This window comes from Nicotiana tabacum, chromosome 15, assembly GCF_000715075.1.
Source record: "Nicotiana tabacum cultivar K326 chromosome 15, ASM71507v2, whole genome shotgun sequence".
Classification (NCBI taxonomy): domain Eukaryota; kingdom Viridiplantae; phylum Streptophyta; class Magnoliopsida; order Solanales; family Solanaceae; genus Nicotiana; species Nicotiana tabacum.
This window is the reverse complement of record NC_134094.1, coordinates 22837751-22861728: the sequence shown is the minus strand read 5'-3', so window position 1 is coordinate 22861728 and position 23978 is coordinate 22837751. Positions and strand designations below refer to the sequence as shown.

General features: G+C 38.2%; 2 protein-coding genes across 2 annotated transcripts; both read right to left on the bottom strand.

Annotated features, from left to right (window-relative positions):
- Positions 1–818: 818 nt before the first annotated feature.
- LOC107821297 (uncharacterized) lies at positions 819–5608 on the bottom strand. The gene is made up of 3 exons (XM_016647733.2): positions 5189–5608; positions 1153–1302; positions 819–1013 (listed from the first exon to the last, which is right to left on the bottom strand). The coding sequence occupies exons 1-3, from the start codon at positions 5405–5407 to the stop codon at positions 918–920; spliced, it is 465 nt and encodes a 154-aa protein (XP_016503219.1). The 5' UTR covers positions 5408–5608; the 3' UTR covers positions 819–917.
- A 10541-nt stretch (positions 5609–16149) lies between these two features.
- LOC107762032 (uncharacterized) lies at positions 16150–20988 on the bottom strand. Its single transcript, XM_016580339.2, has 7 exons — positions 20769–20988; positions 20548–20670; positions 19581–19798; positions 18720–18863; positions 17817–18034; positions 17169–17427; positions 16150–16710 (listed from the first exon to the last, which is right to left on the bottom strand). The coding sequence occupies exons 1-7, from the start codon at positions 20851–20853 to the stop codon at positions 16576–16578; spliced, it is 1182 nt and encodes a 393-aa protein (XP_016435825.1). The 5' UTR covers positions 20854–20988; the 3' UTR covers positions 16150–16575.
- Between the last annotated feature and the right edge of the window lie 2990 nt (positions 20989–23978).

The window sequence follows — 23978 nt, the reverse complement described above, 5'->3', positions numbered from 1 at the left end:
TTATATATATAGATTATTGTAGTATCGACCGAAGTTTTCTCGGTTATAACCATAACAATAAGCCAAGTGCATTTGTTCATCAGAAAATGGTATTTATCTTGAATGCATGTTTAGCTGCAAAGTAGATAACCCAAGTTACACTAGACATCCAATTTTGAAGCAGATTATTATAAATAAAACTCTAATTAATATTGTTACACGTTTTGAAATGAGAATTCAAGAACGGACTGATGAATGATGTTCTACTAATTCCTGTGTACTTTGAATACAGCCTAGAGGAGAGCATATGGACGAACACAATTAACATGAATATTATATCGTCAAACACCTCAAAAACGACGTTCAATCACTAAAAAGGATAATTAGTTTACAAACTACTCCCAACGAAGTCTCAGTTATGGTCAATTCAACTAGCCAAGACACTCTGAATAGTCAATCTAAAGAATAAAATCTTCTCTTTAGAAACAACCGACTATACATGAAAGTCAAAAAGTTGCCTGAGATAACCTTGTTTAAAGTTTAATTTAGTTCTCTTAAACAAAAAGGAAAATACAAAAATTATGTGACACACAATTTGACACTACTAAGAAAAAAGGAACTTCTAACTAATTATCCCTAAACATATTCATACGGCAAACACGCAGCATAATGCTATACTTTTCTCCTTTCTTTATTGCTTTCAGAAAGCTTCCACCAGGCCCAAAGTCAATTTCTACAACTCTACACTCAAAGCAACCCCCCCCCCCCCAAAAAAAAAAAAAAAGGAAAAAGTTTTGCATACACCATTCGGTATCCTGAAACTGATGAAAAAAACATTCTACTGAGTAAAACAATATTTCAATATTGAATACAAGTAATAAGCTACATTCAGTAGCATTCTGAACATTGATTAACAATTCAAGCAATCAGTTGAAAGATTACTCCTTGGTAATAGGAGGATTGGGAATAGGAGGCTCTCCCAACCACTTTGCACGATGGCCTGTTCCTTTACAGTCAGTGCAGCATACAAAACCCTAACAAAAGTAGAGAATTAGCTCTTGGATTGTATCTAATCTAACACATAGAAAACTTTATCTATCGCAACACGAGCAATCCTATAGGAACTTGGAATACCTGTAACTTATTAGAATAACATAGGCTCAGGGCAATTACCTTTCCAGTGCAGATGACACAGCTTGTGTTTCGAGATGGCACTTGACAGAGCATATTGTCACCAAGTATAAAGAAACCAGTACCACTGCACCACTTGCATTCCACATGGCCATTTGAGTCACAAGTAGAGCATACAATTGGCCTGGGTTGCTGAATACATCCAGGAAGAGAAAAAAAATAGATATCAATAGAAGAGAAGTCCCGTTACAAATACATGAAGCCTTAACATAGCACTCAGATATGTAAATAAGGCAAAAGAGAACGATTTGGGTTAATGAGTAGACTAGAGACCAGTGAATCTCAGGCTTAAGTACTTGGTTAAGCACATTGGATCACATGATTTTCGAAAAGGTATTATTCTTCCTACATTTTGGAGAACATACAATATTACATTCAACGTTGATGGTTGGATACTCTAAGTAGAAGTTATGTTTTTGCAGCACTTTCTTATTTTTGTATACATCTTGTCTGTGAGGGTTATCTCCACTTCAATAAACTATCTTTTTTCATCTAAAAAATAAGATGTTCAAAGCCCCACGATGGCTACCTTTTTCATATCCAGAAAGCGACTCCATATATCCTTCAAGGATATACCATATCATAGCATTTCTAAAATATCACCACAATGACATTGATCGATGCTCTTATTCACACAAGTAACTCAACCTTTAGAACATTTATCTTTGACCAAAGGCACTCAACTTATACACGCGAGCGTTTTTTAACTAGAAACTTTTCCTACACCACCTAACCTCCAATGATGCATAAATCTGTCTACCATGGACCTAACTTGACATATCAAAGTTAAGGTTGCCGACACTTGTAGCAAGCAGGGGTAGGCCCTAGCTGGATTTGTGTGTTCAACAAAGTTGAGAATGAAAAGGTACTTAAAAACGGAAAGACAAAGAGAGAGACACCAAAAGGGCTTCTTCACATGGTCCATAGGTTAAAAAAAATGAGGTATGCTATCTCATGCCTTTGAAGCATGCCTTCTGGAAGCAAGGATCACCCAACAATCCCAGAATGTTGAGAAATAAGCTCCAGGCTTATACAGCCACTGGACAATACATAAAAAGGTGTCGTGTTGTTTCCACATCCCTCTCACATCTGACACCTACTACATAAATTCAGATTTTGATGAGTCAAAATAGCATCATGGGCAGCCTCCCAGCATAAATAGGCTACCTTATATGGAGTCTTTGCTTTCCAAATCTTTCTCCATGGCCATTTGGCCACACTTCTCTGTTAATTGAAGAGGCTACCAAGCTTCTGTAGCAGCTATTAACAGAGAAAATAGCTTTTCTCCTAGCAGGACAAACAAATGTATTAGGTTCAGTTAACTCCTCAGGGCATACCAATGTGCCAAACTATTGTGCCACCCTCTAAATCTCGCAATCATTATAATCTCTTCTAAATCTAATGTTCCACCAAAATTCATTTCAAGACTCCTCAATGGTAGTGTTAGCATCTTCAGCAAACTCATAAAGGTCTGGAAATTGATCTTTTAAAGGTGTATGACCTATCCATGCAAATCATGCCAAAAATAAATTCTTCGTCCATTTCCCACCTTTAACTTGGTCATAGTAAAGAAAGCATCCCAATGTTCTTTGATGTGCTTCCAATCCCCAACTCCATGAGGTCCATGCACCACTTTACTGCACCAGCTGTTCTCTTGATGTGATTAAGTTTCCCTTCATTATTACCGATCAAATAAAAGTTTCTCCTGCATTATTAACAATATAGATACTAGAAGAGGATTGCCTTTTCTTTATGAGATTGAGAACATGATATTCTTGGTGAACTCTTTTCGTTTTGGAAGAAATCACACTCCTCTCCTTATGGCAGACGTTGTGCTTCTGGAAGTACTGTAGTAGAAGCCATACTTTTCACAATTGTTCGAAAGAGGATTCTACTTCTGAGGATATCCCAGAAAGTGCATCATCACGCCTCTTTCTACTTATACAATATGAACTTCGTTTTAACTCCTAACCTGCAAGAATACAATGTTCCATGAAAGAGGATTCTACTTCTGAGGATATCCCAGAAAGTGCATCATCACGCCTCTTTCTACTTATACAATATGAACTTCGTTTTAACTACTAACCTGCAAGAATACAATGTTCCATGAAGAGGTGAAAAAGAATACAGGGGGTATCCTTTTTCTATTCACCTCACTGACCTCAACTACAACCAAACTGCACTATATATATTTCAGAGGTAACACCAAAAATCTCTATTTCCTCATCTCTAAATAAGCACTCCACGGCAAAAAGTTTGGCCCTCTTCACCCTGCCTTTCTTTTTGCAGGTTGGGCCCTGTACACTACATTGTGGTTGTATTGTTCTTCTGCTTCTCTTATATCTTACTGTTTTTACAAGTGCAGTTACTTCTGAACCACCTTGGTTCCTGTTAATATGAATAATCTTACTTCTGAAATAAGAAGAATAGTAACAATAACTATAAAGTTATTGTGCCTTCCCCCGAACTCATATAGTTTTTAGCACTCCACATCTTCTTCATCATTTTTATCCTCTTTGATATATAGCTCTGTAGTTCTAGACTTAAGATAAGGTATCTGAAGAATATATTTACATGACCCTTTGGCCTTTGCTCACTTCAGAATCGTGACACCTCAGTTCTCTTTTAAAGTATATCATAATGTTAGGTCTTATTGTTCAAGATAAATCTAAAAATAACCTATATCAATCATCACCATCAAAGTAAAAAGAGAAACTACGCGTATGTTCTTAAAAAATGAGAAGCATCATGCTAGGATTTATGATACTAGAATACTAACTTAAGAAGTACCTCATTAACGATCACATCCCTAGGGTAACATGTCTATATAGCACAAATTATCCAGCAAATAACAAGCATAAATTTTCCCACGAAAGGAATGGTGAAGTTGAAAAACTAATCCTTCAAATCTTTGTTGTGGAGTCGATAAACTATACGCCCTTTGGTTGAATCATAAGGACTTACTTCAATTTTGACTCTATCTCCTGGCAGTATCTGTATAAAACTATGCCGGATTGGAGATACACATACAAGGTTTGCTTGTTACTAATATAGTCTAGCCTCTCGTCTTCTTTAGATCCCTTGTTTCACTTCGATAGTAGTATTGATCGTGTCAATGCAAAAGAATCTATTCGAGGGGGAGATGAGAGATATTTTGTTCCACTACAAAAAATTATTTGATTCTTGTCTTTCAAAAAATTTCCACGATATACCCGAATAATCACTTATAGGATTTAATGATTCCTAACAACGGATTCATCTCTTTCACTATCTGCATTTGGTATGGTTATTTGCTTTGGTAATAAAAAGAATAATGGTTTGGGTCATGTATCTACTTCATACTCCATTTTCCTTTTCCTTCCGGTTCCCACCTTTAACCCACCAAGCATAACTAAAAAGAAACCAGACTTCGAGAAAAACTTAGAAGAATAACTGGAACTAAGATGATATAAAGAAGGGCATAAAGCACTATAAAGACAGCAGAGCATTCATGATATTATGATTCTTTTACCGGTCGTCAACTTCTGGTAACCCTCTTCCTTAATCTGCATTTGAAACTGGCTATGGGAAGCTCACGTCGGAGAAACGTAACAGAATAGGGGATTCACATAGCCTATCTCAACTAGTTTAGGATTAAGTGGTTGATTGATTAATTTTTTTTATAACATGGTGTTGATACAAGCTTGCCACACCTTAACTAAAGCACCGAGTACCTACTACCTCTCACATCACAAGCAATGCATAACTCTATCCACTAATGCTATATGCTGAGAAATCACCTAACATATTTTTTTTTACCTCTATTTAGATTATAACCCTAATCTTTTATGGTTGTTAAAGGTAGTATATCAATTTCAGCATTAAGAAAGTGATGTAAGATTGAAACCATAATCTAACATGGTCCGTTCAGCTTATTGACACCCTTGTTTACATAGTTGACTTATCACTTAATTGAATTGACAACATGAACAGATAAACAAAACACATAATACAATTAGGTAAAAAAAAAAACAAATACCTTGGAAATCAACCAGGCTTTTTCCATGCGTTCAACAAAGTTAGATGAACTATCAACTGCTGATGCTCTTACAACAAAAATTCTGGGTATCTGCTTTAATCTAGGGTTTCCTTGGAGGATCAGTTGCATTCCTCTGGGCGTTACAAATCGATTAATAACATATGATTTTGCAGAAATTATGGGTCTACAATAACATGTACAAGTACTGCTACTTGCCATTTTTTCCTTTTTTTTTCCTGTTCAATTTCTTCTACAAAAATGTATCGTTTTATATTCTGTGTTCTAAACTTCTAATACAAAACAAGGTATGAGTTTGCGCGTTTCCGTCAGATATTATTGAAAAGATAGTTTAGTCTGACCCGGCTATGGATTGGACCGATCGAACACATTGTCGTATTTCAGATCTTTTCTTCTTTTTTTTTCTGTTTTCTTGGTATTTCAGATCTTTTTAAGAATTTCTTTTCTTTCAGAAATAAAAATTGCACTTCTTCCTTTAATATTAGGCCAAATACATAGTCAACCCCTCTAACTTGGCATCAATTTTCATTTTGGCACTTTATCTCATACTTGTTTTATTTTGGCACTTCAATCCCTTTTAATATATTTCATTTTAATACAAAAAGTTGACCCAGCGTAAAATATAAAGAGCGTGTGTATAAACGCTTCTAAAGTCTAATAACCATCCAATTAAATGTAGCCAACTGTTTTTTAATCCATATCTATCGGGTCTAACCAAATATCTGGAACCCTACACTAATAACCCAGATGGGCTCTGGGTAAATTAAGAGTCCCCATGCTTATTTTTTCTAAGTCATAAACTTGTCTACCCTAATCTCGTTCCCAAAATCCTTAGTCGTAGGTAATGAAACTCTAATCTTGTTCCCAAAATCCCTGGTCGTATGTGATGAAACCATTGATTACAACGGAATATAATTGGTACCTAAAACCAATGTCATTTCCTCCATAATAGGTACAGGAAAAGGTACATAAATAAAAAGGCACACAAGACTTAACGCTAGCCTTTTGCAGTACAAATTGAACTCTCACTATGTTGAACCCACTAGATATATCACCAACATTCTTTAAGTTTGGAATACTTCAAGATCCAGATGAAGATATGGATTTTAAGAAATTAAAAAAAACTAACTACATAAAGGAACTAAAATACGGCAAAGCTTTGAAGCTTTCTGGAGATGGAGATCGAAAGCAACAAAGGAATTATTTTGGGAGTATAGATGAAAGAAATAACGGGGGTTGGACATTTAAAATAGAGCCTCACGCGCTTACCGAGTGAGAAAATTCACCCAATGTGACAAGTCAGCTTTTTGTGTTAAAATGAAACATATTAAATGTGTCACGACCCGAAATTTCCCACCGACGGGACCGTGATGGTGCCTAACATTTCACTTGCTAGGCAAGCTAACGTTAGAAAATCGTTAAACTAATTCCTTATTTCCATTCAGTAAATAACAATAATTAACTAAGATGAAATATAATAAGTACGGAATATTATAAAACTATATATTAATTACTATCACCCGGATCTGGAGTCACAATTCACGAGCATTCTAGAATTTACTACAAGTAATAGTCTGAAAGAAATATAATTGTCTGAATGAAAGAAAACAACAGTGACATAAAAGGTAGACGGGGACTTCAAGGTCTGTGAACGCCGATAAATCTATCTTGAGTCTCCGGATAGCGGACCAATAGCGAAATCTCGATCAACCTGAGCCGGTATCAAAGTCTGCACAGAAAGTGCAAAGTGCAGCATCAGTACAACCGACTCCATGTACTGGTAAGTGTCGAGCCTAACCTCGGCGGAGAAGTGACGAGGCTAGGACAAGACACCCACATATAACCTGAACAGTATAATCATGCTAGTGAAAACAACAATAAATAAAAAAATAATGGGAAAGGAACATACAGTGGGGGAATACAACACAAAGAGTGAGAATAATGAAAAGACAGAATTAAACCGAAAATCCTTAAACGAATTGAGCAATTAAAACAGCAAGAAAAACTGCACGGCATCACCCTTCGTGCTTTTAATCTTAACCTCACTAAAAAAATAAATAGAACGGCACGGCATCATCCTTCGTGCATTTACTCTCAACCTCACCAAATAAATAAATAAATAAAACGGCACGACATCACCCTTCGTGCATTAAACCTCTCATAATATACACGGCATCACCCTTCGTGCTTTAAACCTCTCATAATATATACGGTATCACCCTTCATGCTTTACACTCTTCCTAACAATATAAATAATACATGCACGGCATCATCCTTCGTGCTTTACACTCCTCACCAATCACAGAATCAATAACAACGGATAGATAAGAGTATCATAAAGAAACCAGTATTTTACCCATAATCAATAGCACAATGTAATCTCAACCTTGAATCAATATTCGAAAGTTACCAAATCTCAGTGAAACCATATATGAGTCATCCAACATTTTAAATAACCCACTAAGCATGGATAGTAGAATTTAAGGCTACAAAATAGACAAGAATAGAATTTCACTCGCATGTTATGACTTGAATACAACGCATAGATGCTCGTCACCTCACCTATACATCGTATTTAACAACCAAACACGTAGCAAATGAACACATAATACCTATTCTCTCAAGCCAAAGTTAGACACGACACTTACCTCGCTCTTAAGCCACTTAATTCTCAATCACAGCTTTTTCTTTGGAATTCACCTCCAAACCACTCGTATCTATTCAAAAATGACTCAATAATATCAAACATTGCTAAAGGAATCAAGTTTAATGTATAATTACATATTTCCCAATTTTTTCCTCCAAAAAGTCAAAAATCGACCCCAGGGCCGCTTGGTCAAAACCCGAGGTTCGGACCAAAATGCACTTACCCACTCGCCCCCTAGCCCGAATATATAATTAGTTTTGGAATCCGACCTCAAATTGAGGTCTAAATCCTCAAATTCCCAAAATTTCTAGTTTCTACCCTAAGCCCTAATTCTACAATGAAAACTCTAGATTTTTGGTTGAATTCTTGTAAATTGAAGTAAAAGATTGAAAGAAACGAGTTAAGGAACACTTACCTATGATTTGGAGAAGAAATTGTCTTTGAAAAATCGCCCTAGGCCTCCTATCCTGTTGAAACGAGAAAAAAAATGGCTGGAGTCCGAATTAAATGAACTCACTGCCCAGCGACCTTCGCACCTGCGGTACTTTGGTCGCACCTGCGCATCCGCACGTGCGGACAGGACGTGCGCTTCTGCGGAAAAGGACTGGGCCAACTGGGGCTGCACCTGCGGACAGGGTTCTGCTTCTGCGGTCCCGCTCCTGCGGATAGAAGCCCGCATCTGCGGAAAAATAAGTCCAGGCCTGGGTCGCACCTGCAAGGCTATCGCTCGCACCTGCGACCAAAGGCTCGCAGGTGCGGGCATACCAAATTTGTTGCACCAGCAACCTTGTTGAGGTTTGAACTCAATTCGCGCATCGCCTGAATGGCACCCGAGCCCTCGGGGCTCCAAACCAAACATTCACGCAAGTCTAAAAACATCATACGGACTTGCTCGCGCGATCAAATCACCAAAATAATACCTAGAACTATGAATTTAGCACCAAATCAAATGAAATACTCAAGAACACTTTAAAATTTTTATTTTCTCAACTAGACGTCCAAATCACGTCAAATCAACTCCGTTTCTCACCAAATTTCACAGACATGTCTTAAATATCATAACGAACCTGTACCGGGTTTCGGAACCAAAATACGGACCGATACTAACAATGCCAAGTATCAATCAATTCTTAAAAATAAAAAATTTTCAGACTTTTAATTTTCATCAAAAATTCATAACTCAAGTTAGAGACCTCCGAATTCAATTCCGGGCATATGCCCAGGTCCCATAATTCGATACGGACCTACCGAGATAGTCAAAGCACGGATCCGGACCCATTTACCAAAAATGTTGACCGAAGTTATCTAAAATCAACTTTTAAGGCAACAATTCTTATTTTTATTAGTTTTCAACATAAAAGCCTTCCGGAAATATGCCCGGACTGCGCACGTAAATCGAGGAGGGTAAAAATAAGATTTTTAAGGTTTAAGAGAGCATATTCGAGTTCTAAAACATAAGATGACCCTTTGGGTCATCACATTCTCCACCTCTAAAATAACCGTTCGTCCTCGAACGGACATAGAAAAGTACCTGGGCTGGTGAAAAGGTGGTGATATCTACTCCGCATATCGGACTCGGACTCCCAAGTAGCTGCCTCAATAGGCTGACCTCTCCATTGCACTCGAACTGAAGGGTAACTCTTTGATCTCAACTGGCGAACTTGCCGGGCTAGAATTGCCACCGGCTTCTCCTCGTAAGTCAAATCCTTGTCCAACTGGACAGAGCTGAAATCTAACACATGGGACGGATTGTCGTGATACTTTCGAAGCATGGACATATGGAATACCGGATGAACAGTTGTTAAACTAGGTGGCAACGCAAGCCTGTAAGCCATCTCTCCTACTCTCTCCAGAATCTCAAAAGGTCCGATATACCTAGGGCTCAACTTGCCCTTCTTTCCGAACCTCATTACAACCTTCATGGGTGATACCCGAAGTAACACTCTCTCTCCGACCATGAATGCAACATCACGAACTCTACGGTCGGCATAACTCTTCTGCATAGACTGAGCTATGCGAAGTCGATCCTGAATAATCTTGACCTTATCCAAGGCATCCTGTACTAAGTCTGTGCCCAACAACCGAGCCTCTCCCGGCTCGAACCACCCAACTGGCGACCGACACCGCCTACCATATAATGCCTCATAGGGAGCCATGTGAATGCTCGACTGATAGCTGTTATTGTAAGCGAACTCTGCAAGGGGCAAGAACTGATCCCACGATCCTCCGAAGTCTATAACACAAGCGTAGAGCATATCCTCCAAGATCTGAATAGTATGCTCGGACTGCCCGTCCGTCTGAGGATGAAATATTGTGCTCAACTCAACCCGCGTACCCAACTCACGCTGAACTGCCCTCCAAAAGTGTGAGGTAAACTGCGTACCTCGATCAGATATGATAGACACGGGCACACCGTGAAGACGGACGATCTCACAAATATAAATCTCTGCTAACTGTTCCGAGGAATAGGTAACTGCCACAGGAATGAAATGCGCTGAGTTAGTCAGCCTGTCCACAATGACCCAAACTACATCGAACTTCCTCTGAGTCCGTGGGAGTCCAACAACAAAATCCATAGTGATATGCTCCCACTTCCACTCAGGAATCTCTGACCTCTGAAGTAAACCACCAGCTCTCTGATGCTCACACTTCACCTGCTGGCAATTTAGGCACCGAGCTACATAGGCAACTATGTCCTTCTTCATTCGCCTCCACCAATAATGTTGCCTCAAGTCCTGGTACATCTTGGTAGCGCCCGAGTGAATAGAATATCGAGAACTGTGAGCCTCCTCAAGGATCAACTCACGAAGTCCATCCACATTAGGCACACAAATACAATCATGCATCCTTAAAACTCTGTCATCTCCAACAGTAACCTTCGTGGCACCACCGTGCCGCACTGTGTCTCTAAGGATAAGTAAATGAGGATCGTCATCCTGCCGATCTCTGATGCGCTCAAACAAAGAAGACCGAGCAATTGTACAAGCTAGAACACGGCTGGGCTCAGAAATATCTAACTTCACGAACTGGTTGGCCAAGGCCTGAACATCCAATGCAAGCGGTCTCTCACCAACTGGAATATATGCAAGGCTACCCATACTGACTGACTTTCTACTCAAAGCGTCGGCCACCACGTTGGCCTTCCCGGGTTGATACAATATGGTGATATCATAGTCTTTCAGTAGCTCCAGCCACCTCCTCTGCCTTAAATTGAGTTCTTTCTGCTTGAACAAATACTGCAAGCTTCGATGATTAGTGAATACCTCACATGGCATGCCGTAATGATAGTGCCTCCAAATCATCAGCGCGTGAACAATGGCTGCCATCTCTAGATCATGAACATAGTAATTCTTCTCGTGAACCTTCAGCTACCGTGAAACATATGCAATAACCTTGCCACCCTGCATTAATACCGCACCCACACTAATACGAGATGTATCACAATATACTGTATAAGATCCTGAACCTGTGGGTAACACCAATACCGGTGTTGTAGTCAAAGATGTCTTGAGCTTCTGAAAGCTCACTTCACACTCGTCTGACCACCTGAACGGGGCATCCTTTTGGGTCAATCTGGTCAACGGGGCTGCTATGGATGAACCCTCCCCCCCCACAAATCGACGGTAATAGCCCGCCAAACCCAGGAAACTACGGATCTCTGTAGCTCATGTGGGTCTAGGCCAGTTCTGGACTGCCTCAATCTTCTTAGAATCCACCTGAATACCCTCTGCTGATACAACGTGACCCAAGAAAGCAACTGAACTCAACCAAAACTCGCATTTTGAGAACTTAGCATATAACTGGCTGTCTTTCAGAGTCTGAAGAATGATCCGAAGGTGATGCTCATGCTCCTCTCGACTGTGGGAGTAGATCAAGATATCATCAATAAACACAACCATAAAGGAATCCAAGTAGGGTTTGAACACCCGGTTCATCAAATCCATGAATGTTGTTAGGGCATTTGTCAGCCCAAATGACATCACTAGAAACTCATAATGCCCATACCGAGTTCGAAAAGCTGTCTTAGGAACATCGGATGCCCTAATCCTCAACTGGTGGTAGCCAGATCTCAAATCAATCTTTGAAAATACCTTGGCACCATGAAGCTGATCAAATAAATTATCAATCCTCGGCAATGGATATTTGTTCTTGATAGTGACTTTGTTCAATTGCCGATAATCTATACACATCCTCATCGATCCATCTTTCTTCTTCACAAACAACACGGGTGCACCCCAGGGCGAGACACTAGGTCTAATGAAGCCCTTATCAAGCAAATCTTGCAACTGCTCCTTCAATTCTTTCAACTCTGGCAAGACCATGCGATATGGCGGAATGGAAATAGACTGAGTGCCCGGAGCCAAATCAATGCAGTAATCAATATCCCTATCGGGTGGTATCCCCGGCAGGTCTGTAGGAAATACCTCTGAAAACTCACGAACAACCGGCACCGAATCTATGGAAGGAACTTCCGCACTAGAATCGCGGACATAAGCCAAATAAGCTAGACACCCCTTCTCGATTATATGCCGAGCCTTCACATAAGAGATAACCCTACTGGCAGAATGGCCAAGATTCCCTCTCCACTCTGTGAACGCCGACGAATCTACCTTGAGTCTCCGGACAGCGGACCAATAGCGAAATCTCAATCAACCTGAGCCGGTATCAAAGTCTGCATAGAAAATGCAAAGTGCAGCATCAGTACAACCGACCCCATGTACTAGTAAGTGTCGAGCCTAACCTCGGCGAAGTAGTGGCGAGGCTAGGACAAGACACCCACATATAACCTAAACAGTATAATCATGCTAGTGGAAATAACAGTAAATAAAAAAATAATGCAGAAATAATGGGAAAGGGAACATACAGTGGGGGAATACAACACAAAGAGTGAGAATAATGAAAAGACAGAATTAAACCGAAAATCCTTAAACAAATTGAGCAATTAAAACAGCAAGAAAAACTGCACTGCATCACCCTTCGTGCTTTTACTCTCAACCTCACCAAATAAATAAATAGAATGGCACGGCATCACCCTTCATGCATTTACTCTCAACCTCACCAAATAAATAAATAAAACGGCACGACATTACCCTTCGTGCATTAAACCTCTCATAATATACACGGTATCACCCTTCGTGCTTTAAACCTCTCATAATATACACGGCATCACCCTTCGTGCTTTATACTATTCCTCACAATATAAATAATGCATGCACGGCATCACCCTTCGTGCTTTATACTCCTCCTCACCAATCACAGAATTAATAACAACGGATAGATAAGAGTATCACAAAGAAACCAGTATTTTACCCATAATCAATAGCACAATGTAATTTCAACCTTGAATCAATATTCGAAAGTTACCAAATCTCAGTGAAACCAGATATGAGTCACCCAACATTTCAATTAACCCGATAAGCATGGATATTAGAATTTAAGGCCACAAAATAGATAAGAATAGAATTTCACTCGCATGCTATGACTTGACAACGACGCATAGATGCTCGTCACCTCACCTATACATCGTATTTAACAACCAAACACGTAGCAAATAAACACATAATACCTATTCTCTCAAGCCAAAGTTAGACACGACACTTACCTCGCTCCGAAGGCCACTTAATTCTCAATCACAACTTTTCCTTTGGAATTCACCTCCAAAACACTCGTATCTATTCAAAAATGACTCAATAATATCAAACATTGCTAAAGGAATCAAGTTTAATGAATAATTACAGATTTTCCAAATTGTTCCTCCAAAAAGTCAAAAATCGACCCCTGGCCCGCTTGGTCAAAACCCGAGGTTCGGACTAAAATGCACTTACCCACTCACCCCCTAGCCCGAATATATAATTAGTTTTGAAATCTGACCTCAAATTGAGGTCTAAATCCTCAAATTTCCAAAATCCCTAGTTTCCACTCTAACCCCTAATTCTACAATGAAAACTCTAGATTTTTGGTTGAATTCTTGTAAATTGAAGTAAAAGATTGAAAGAAACGAGTTAAGAAACACTTACCTATGATTTGGGGAAGAAAATGTCTTTGAAAAATCACCCTAGACCTCCTATCCTTTTGAAACGAGAAGAAAAATGGCTAGAGTCCGAATTAAATGAACTCACTGCCCAGCGACTTTCGCACCTGCGGTGCTTTGGTTGCACCTGCGCATCCGCACGTGCAGACAGGACGTGCGCTTCTGCGGAAAAGGACTGGGCCAACTGGGGCCGCACCTGCGGACAGGGTTCTGCTTCTGCGGTCCCGCTCCTGTGGAGGGAAGCCCGCATCTGCGGAAAAATGAAGTCCAGGCCTGGGTCGCACCTGCGACCAAAGGCTCGCAGGTGCGGGCACACCAGATTTGGTGCACCAGCAGCCTTGTTGAGGTTTGAACTCAACTCGCGCATCGCCCGAATGGCACCCGAGCCCTCGGAGCTCCAAACCAAACATTCACGCAAGTCTAAAAACATCATACGGACTTGCTCGCGCGATCAAATCGCCAAAATAACACCTAGAACTACGAATTTAGCATCAAATCAAATGAAATACTCAAGAGCACTTTAAAATTTCTATTTTCTCAACTGGACATCCGAATCACGTCAAATCAACTCTGTTTCTCACCAAATTTCACAAACAGGTCTTAAATATCATAACGAACCTGTACCGGGCTCCGGAACTAAAATACGGATCCGATACTAACAATGCCAAGTATCAATCAATTCTTAAAAATAAATAATTTTCAGACTTTTAATTTTCATCAAATATTCATAACTCAAGTTAGGGACCTCCGAATTCAATTCCGGGCATACGCCCAGGTCCCATAATTCTATACGGACCTACCGGAATCGTTAAAGCACGGATTCGGACCCGTTTATCAAAAATATTGATCGAAGTCAACTAAGATCAACTTTTAAGGCAAAAATTCTTATTTTCATTAGTTTTCAACATAAAAACTTTCCGGAAACATGCCCGGACTGCGCACGTAAATCGAGAAGGGTAAAAATAAGATTTTTAAGGTTTAAGAGTGTAGATTCGAATTCTAAAACATAAGATGTCCCTTTGGGTCATCACAAAATGGGGTTGGAGTGCCAAAATGGAACAAGGCTGGGATAGGGTGCCAAAATGAAAATTGATGCCAAATTAGAGGGGATGTCCATGTATTTGACCTTAATATTATGTGTTTCTGTAAGAATGAGGTTTAAAATGTTAATTTGATTTAAATAGTATTAATGTATTAGTGATTGATGATATTGAAAGTTGTTAAAGTTTACATACCAATGAAGTTGTGTCACCAACGAGTGTTGTGGTGGAGTGGTAAGTACTCCTTTATCTTTAACTAAAGGTTTCGGGTTTGAGCCCCTGGGTATGGAGTCGTCTTTGTTAGGGAGCGTTTTACCGCCCCCCCCCCCCCCCCCCAATGTGGGACTTTCCGGCGCGAATCCGAATTTAGTCGGTCCCCAATGTGGGTACCGAACATCGGATAAAAAATTAAAAAAAAAAAATTGTGTCAAACGTTTTGGAACATCAATTGTCATATTAATTTGAAAAAAATGGAGTACTATAAACAGAGCTGCAGGAAAAAAATGATTGTAGTTTTCTTTTCTCTGTCTTTTTATTTTGCTTTAAGCATCTAGTATTCAAAATATTCAAAATCTAGGGATTCAACTTATTTGATTCACACGGGAAAGTCTCTTAATTGGTCATTTAGGTTACAAGATAAGGGATAATAATCTCGTAATAAAATGTGTTATTATTTTACCTCGTATTTGGTTGAATTTCTTTTATTCCGAATCAGTAATTTAGAAATTGTTTATATCACAATTTTAGTATTAATTTTTTTACCATACTCTATGAGAGATAATACCCAATAATGAAACAACACATTTGAGCTTCTCCAAAACTCTTCTCCCAAGGTCTTTTAAAAAGTCAAGGTGAAAATTATAAATAAATAAAAAGTGTATCCACTAAAAAAAATTATCATTATTTAATATTCGCACTATAATCCCATACGATAGAAGTTTTCTACCAAAAGGTTCTTCATTCCTAAGATAGCTTAAGACATTTAATTGAAGGTAGATTCTTACCTCTAAATGAAAGAATTTTTTTTAACCCTTAATTAGATATTTCGAGTTCAAAAGTTTAGGAATGATTTATGCTCAAGAACTAAACAACTGTGCTTGAGACATAAAGTACATTTCTTTTATGAAGAACTAAATTATGCTCGAGGCAAAATTGTGATTAGGAAACAGATTCTCGAGAACCAAAAGCCAGTATGGCAAATTGGCAATAGACAATGCTAAGGTGAGGTTGCAAGTGAAAAACTTGTATGAGTAGTGGTATCTTTTCCATAACATAAAAGGAGAATTCAGTGGTGCAGTTCCTATAGAACACACCACAAAAGTTAAATATCAATACTGATCCTGTTGTAATTTCTAGAGAAGAAAGAAAGAAACATGGAACTATTGACATTCAAGAACTTACATATAGTTACACAAAACATAAGAATAATTATAGCTAGAAACCATCAGTCATCTGAATCTCTGAAGTCACAAACTGAGCAGCAATATCGAACCATTGACTTAGGCTCAGTTTCCATTCGGCATGATTGGTGAATGTTGACTGTACATTACTACCAACGACCTCAAACAGCCCGGTCATTTTTCTGAATGCATGTGTGGACATTCTTACTCAAGATAGATCCCTCTGACTGGTGTAACCAAAGGTAATCTAACTAGAAATCATACTTCGTCCTGCCACTTCGTAGGATTAGACATAACATATCAGGAATATCTAAAAATGACGATGACTTTAAGAAACTCCAAGACTCCAGCATAAGTCTCTTTCTTGATCCCTTAAAATGCACTACCTGTGGCCAAAAATGAAATTGAAAGTTCAGAATGAAACCAGGCATCCTTTGATAATCTCATTTAATGAAGTATGCTGTTCATCACATGACTGGAAGGTTACCAACTCTTGATTCTTTTCAGATTTTCAATAGCTGTAAACAGCATCTTTTCCCTTAAAGAGGTCCAGGTGGAAGTGATTAAGGAGTCTGACTATACTTTAGCAACAATAAAACTGCAAGAGATCTACTACATATATCAAGTAATGGAGAATCAGACTTCTGAAATTCTAACATGGAGAATACACTTGGACATTTTGTTTCAGTTATATGTATGTTTAGTTGATAACCATCTACACATTTATATGTCAATAAATTACAACTACTTAAATAGAAATTCAAGAGTCATTTCGGAAACTCTCACTATAAATTTACCAATTTATATTCCTTAAACCCAAAACAAGCTTAAACCAAAACTGTACCTTAACATCCAAGGGCATCCCATGAAATTGACCGGCGCCCTCTGGTGGTGTCCAGTTGTAAATGGAACACGGCAAGAATAGCACTGAAGCGCCACTAATTTGGTCCGTAAATGCTTGTTTTCTGGTAAACCTTCGAACATCAAAGGAAGAGTGAGATTTTACAACCCAGGCAAGAGCTAATTGATCCCCGAGCATTCTGGAAGCTTTCATGAACTTTGTCGTGTAGACTTTTAGTACTTCTTCCAAGAAGAACTTTGCTCTGTACAGTTAAGGAGTTATAATGGCTTTAGGAAGAGGAGTAAACAAAAGCAATTCCAAGTTCTGCCGTTAAATTAATAAAAGAAACTAAGTACGTCCTGACTAAGAAAACAGACAATACTAAAATCCCAGGTTTTCAAAATTTCAAACATATGAACCAAGAAACATCTGTTAATCTACCGGATTCCTACTAGACAGTCCTCCTAAATAAATATCAGAACTACAGATTATAACACCTACAAGCTTAGAATTCACAAAGGAGCGCCCTTCGCTGCTATGCATGATCTAAAATTATCAAGCACACAAACCAAGCACCATTATAAGATACAGAGGGCTCCTATTAGCACCCTCCCCATAAATTCAGGGAGAATAGAATATAAAACAACAAACCTTAGAATTCCCTCAGGAGTGCCCCTCACTGCTATAAATCCCGAATTCAGAGGTTGCTCTTTGTTGTTACGGAATGTTAGAGCCACATGAAAATCAGGGTGATCATTAAATATCTGCCCCAAGTCATCAACCACTGCTATATCCGAGTCAGTAAAGATGTAATGATTCACTTGCCCCTTCCATTTTGAATGCTCCATAGCTCGTGTTTCTAGAAAGACCTGGATTGGGAAACTATAAGCAAAAAAGAATACCATGCATGATACAAAAGTCAAATCATCTAAAATTTCCTAAGGGAATTAGACTCGACAAATTGACAGAAATAGAGAAATGATAGTATATTTTGCAATACATTTACCAAGTAAGATAATATCTGGACATCAACATTTAAATACAAAAGACAATATTTTTAACTATATTCATTTACGATATCTTTACATCCCATTGTCATAGGCAATCACTCAACACTTTCTGGAAACACTCAGACACTAAACTGTAGTGACCAAAACTGGAAACAAACACAAAAAAATGTTATGGCACGACAAGAAAGCATCAAATTTACAATTCTGCATTAACTCTGCAATGAGAGCTCCACTAAAGAAATACAACAAAATATTCATGGATGATACAACAGTACAAGGACATGATGATTTTCTCAGATAACAACAAATGTTCATGGATGATTCAACTGTACAAGGAAGAAAAGGCCTACGTGCATTGGAAAATGCAAATATACATGTTGCCAATTAGCTTATCTCAGTGTGGAAAGGTGATTTTCCCAAGTTACAAGAAATAATCTGAAGCACGCCTAGCATGCTGAAAAAATAGTGGGAATTGGGGAAGTTATGAAGCCAAAATCAACATAAAAAGAAAAATACCCTTCATAATAATGAACTGTGCTCTTACAATGTAAGACCTGATTCTTTGTAGCATCAACATTTCTCGTGAATAATCACCTTGAATGGGTAGAATGGTCAGTCTATCTCTCTCCACTGGAAGTTTAGATGATGGATTAGTAAGGATGACGATGTTGCTCCGAGGCATGGTCTCCTGCATGAATCAAATCCAAGTCAAATAAATTGCAACTGAAATCAACTTCTAGATAATACCTTTGGTAACAGTTTGTAAATTTTTGCTGGCAATGAGATTTTATCACAGGTACTCTAATTTAGGAGTATGACAGGCACTCCGGAAATAAAATAAGAAAGTGAAATGGCAATATTTCCAGAAGGAATATCAAGCTTATCATGAGAAGATCAAAATATAAAATTTTTAAAAAAAAAAGAAGAGACAAAGCAAACTGTCACATATGTTTGTTTGCCTCCACCAAGTAAGTGATAAAAGCTCACTCCAATGAGTTTGAACTAAAGGCTATTGAAGAATGCAGTTCTAATAACTTTTCATGTTTCTTAACAACCTTCTCATGTCCCATTAGTGTTTTTTTAATGTTTTATCATGGATGTTTTTACCCTACACCTAGCCAAACACCACTAAGAAGGATGTAAGAGGCCTTACAAGTAACCTTTGCCATTATTCTTCCCGATTATTTCAAAGTGCGATCGGGAGAAAACAACAACCTTTTTTGTGGATAAAGTAGGAAGGAAACAATAACATTTCTAGGAGAAGTTTTCTAAAAATTATTTCTGCTGATTTTTTGTCCGATTATCCATTACATATCAGCAATGTGGAGCTTATGACATCAAAGTGTACTTGAGAATCTCAACAAGTACACATTATTGATCTATGTTGTCTTGCACATGGATTTACCTGAATGAAATTAATGAAGACATTCAAGATGGCGATCGACCTCTCCACCTTGTTGTAGGAAGCGTTCCCAAGTGTAACCAAATCTGGTGATTTACCACTAGCCTGCTGATCAACAGCAGTATTATACGTAGCAAAGACAGTGACAATGGAAATATTGCCTCCAGCCTTCAAATCTTTAGAAGATGCTCCAAAATGTGTCTTGCTGAGAGCTTTGTTGCCTATCATTTAGATTAATAAAGCTTATGCATGAATATACACATAAATTAGATGGTAGACAAACTAGTAAGAAGCTAGATTTTGTGCGCATTTATGCACCTAAAATCCAGAGATGCACTTCAAGAAAGCCAATAGTAAAACACTGCAATTTGAGGGAGGCAGTTGTGAGCTAGAAATGATTAAAAAAAAATATGCACGTATAGCAAATTAAACCACTAACTAGAGCTTCTTGCTAATTGTTTATTTTTTAATGAAGGTTGTGTCTGGCTACGTGCACGTGCACCTCGACTATTCCACCAGGTACCTTCTACCTCCCACCAGCACAAGTATCTACCGAGTAACTCTGCCCACCAAAACTTAGGCAGATGAGAAGAAATTGCCTTAGTGTTTTTGCCTCTACTGTGATTTGAACCTGAAACCCCATGGTTCTCCTCCCACTTCATTAACCACTAGACTACACCCTCGAGTACACTTCTCCTAAATTATTTTAGCAACTTAACTGGCACAACAGGAAACCAGAGGTGCACAAGCACAACGTTCTACAAAATATTAAATATCCTAGGAGCACGTGTGGATCTAGCTTGTAACCTATGGTTCATGTGAACCCAGTAGTTTTATTATTGTACAATAACTTGAGCCGTTATAGGAACCCATAAATTTCTAACTTCAATTCTGGATCCGCCTCTCATAGGAGGAAACAACAAAGATAGTTAATTCGAATAACAAACATTAAAGAAAAAAAGATGTAAACCTTGGCATTGTAGTCGATCAGGCAACCCTTGGCCAGCAGCAGGTCCTAAAACCAGATGATCAGATTTCTTGTATTGTTTCCTTTGTGGAACTCCTGCAGCTGAGTGCTGCCGTAGTTCTAAAACTGGAAAGAAAAAAAAAGACAATTTTACCATTCATTCTTTTTTTTAAAGAACTAGATTAAGAATATTGAAAAAGGGAATTAACTAACTCAGTATTAACCTGAGAGCATGTGAGCTAAAACAAAAAACAACGGCAAACATAATAGGAACGGGCGCCACCCACTGCACACTCTCTTTCCTAGCATTTCGTGAGGAGTTCGCCGGAAAATGGATTACGGTGTAATTAGAAACTCGATTTCGCCGGAGCAAGAGAATAGTTATGTCTGATTTGAAATTGGGGAGTAATCAATCGGATCCGGGCTCCAAATTTGGAATCCGGTAGAACCGATTGAGCTTTGGCTAGATCTTTTAATCTAATAAATGTTTCTTTATTTTTTTCTTTCTTATTTTGCCAAAAATATTTCAGTTTGTTTGGTTTATTTAATCTTAATTGTTTCTAGTTATTTAGAACTTGATAATTAAATATTTTTATTAAAATAAGAAAATAGTAATTCTCTATAGATGTTCTTACATGACTCTCGAGGACGATAAAAACAAGAGAAATAGTTGGCATATATTGTTGAAAAGTTAATCCAAAGTTGTAGTACGAAACCTTAATTGTTTAGTATTTGATATTTGTTAGTTTATTTAATTCATGTTTAAATAAGATTTGTAGTCAGAATTATATAGGAATAGGTTTTCATGTTTCTAGCTGAAATAAGTTTCGTACTATCCATATATACTATATAAAAAGCACGAAAACCCTTAGCGAAATGTCATTCGCCTTTTATATCCTTTAAAAATAGATTTCACATTAGACAAAATTGTAATTTGAGTTGTTTTCCTAATATTTAGGAATTCATAATTAATAAAATTTTATGTATTAAATTTTTTCTTATTTGAACTACTTTAGAAGTCCTAAAATCTAGATTTTAAAAATAAAATAGGATGTTACCTCATATAAAATTTTCTTGTTTGTACTGTCCAGCATAATTGTAATTCATTCCATAATTGTTCGTTATTTGACCCTTTAATTATTATTTAAATATATCCGACCTATTCTTGAAGTTCCAAAACCATACAAATTCTAAATCAAAAGAAACATTGGACGTTCTTGCTTCTGTATAAAGGATTTCATTGGCCTATTCCCATTCTCATCTTTTTTCTTCTTAATTTTTGACAAAACTTCCAAATACTTTTTGTATATCATTCTATTATATACTTTTATTTTATTTGTGTAGATTTGTATTTGTAACGACTCGACCGGTCATTTTGAGTATTATAACCTTGTTCCCCTATATACTGCTCAAGTTAAGCTTTACAGTTATTTTATGACGTACCGGGTTAGTTGGTTCGGGTCCGAAAAGATTTCGGAGTGAAATGCGACACGTAGTCTCTTAATTGAAAACTTAAGTTGGAAAAGTTGACCGGATATTGACTTATGTGTAAACGACCTCGGAATTGAATTATGATGATTCCAATGGCTTTGTATGGTGATTTTGGAATTAGGAGCGTGTCCGAAAAAATTATTTGGAGGTCCGTAGTGAAATTAGGCTTGAAATGGCGAAAGTCGAATTTTTGGGAAGTTTGACCGGGGATTGACTTTTTAATATCGGGGTCGGAATCCAATTCTAAAAATTAAAATATCTCTGTTATGTCATTAATAACTTGTGTGTAAAATTTTAGGTCAATCGGACGTGATTTGATAGGTTTCGGCGTTGTTTGTAAAAATTTGAAATTTTAAAGTTCATTAGGCTTGAATTGGGGTATGATTCGTGGTTTTAGCATTGTTTGAGGTGATTTGAGGGTTCGACTAAGTTCGTATGATGTTTTGGGACTTGATGGTATGTTTGGTTGAGGTCCCGGGATAGTTTCAGATCATTTTTCCTTGTTTTGCAACTGCTGGAACTGGTGTCTGGTATTGTTCTTCGTGAATGCGAAGGGTCTCACGCATTCGCGAAGAAGGATTTTGGGCTGCAGGGATTTACCCATCACGAACGCGTGAAGGAAACGCGAACGCGAAGAAGAGACTGGGGAAGCCTACGCGAACGCGAGTGGGCGGACGCGAATGCAAAGAGGAAAGGGGGCTGGCGCCTGCCTGGCGTTAAGCCTTCGCTAACGCGGCTCGTGCCTCGCGAACGCGAAGGGCAGAGGTAGGAAGGCATCGCGAACACGATAAAGAGGTAGCGAACTCGATGAAGAGGTCGTGAACGTGATGAAGAGGTCGCGAACGCGAAGAAGGAACCTTTGCAGCACATTTTTTGTGCTTCGCGAACGCGAAGCTATGGTCGCGAAAGCGATGAAGGCATTTCTGGGCAGAATTAAAAGTTTCAAAACGGGGATTTTGAGTTCATAACACAAAATCAAATTGAGAGTTCGATAGAAGGCGATTTTTGGAGAGATTCTTGCATGGGTATTTGGAGTAAGTGATTCTTATCCAGTTTTGATTAATTTCTATGATTATACCTTTGAATCCATCATTTAATGAGTGAATTAAGTTGAAAAATTTAGAAAAGCCGTTTGGTTTAATTTGAAGATTTGAGGGTCGAGTTGAGGTTGGATTTTGGTAAAATTGGTATGATTAGACTCGTGGTTGAATGAGCTTTCGGATTTTGTAACTTTTGTCGGGTTCCGAGATGTGGGACCCATTGGCGATATTTGAGCTAAATTTCGGATTTTGTTGGAAAATTAGTATTTTCTTATAAAATTAATTCTAATAAATTTTATTGACTGAATCGAATTATTTGTGGCTAGATTCGAGGCGTTTGGAGGCCAATCCACGAGGCAAACACATTGTAGAATAAATAATTACACGGCTTGAGATAAGTAACAGTTTTAAATTTGATCCTGAGGGTATGAAATCCCGGATTATGTATTATGTGATTGGTTTTGAGGTGACGCACATGCTAGGTGATGGGCGTGTGGGCGTGCACCGTAGGAATTGTGACTTGGTCAAATTCCATGGAACGATGTAGCTGAATTATCTGTTGATATCCGTACATTCTCTATGTGTTAGGAAAAATTGAGCTGAGACTCGCATTAAAAATCATGCTTAGACATATGTTGTTATTATTGGTAATCACTGGGGTCATTTCTGTGGTTGAATTATATGTTCAATTGTAATTTCACACTTAGTCATGTTTATACATTTCATATCATATCTCAGTCTTTGTTGCTATTTATTAAAACATCATATTATCAATTTTGGGCTGATTATCATGATTTCTGAGAGCCCGAAAGACTGGAGAGGTTGATAACTAAGTGAGGCCGAGGGCCTAATTGTGAGGATATTTATGGATCGGGCTGTACGCCGCAGCATGTTTTATTGATT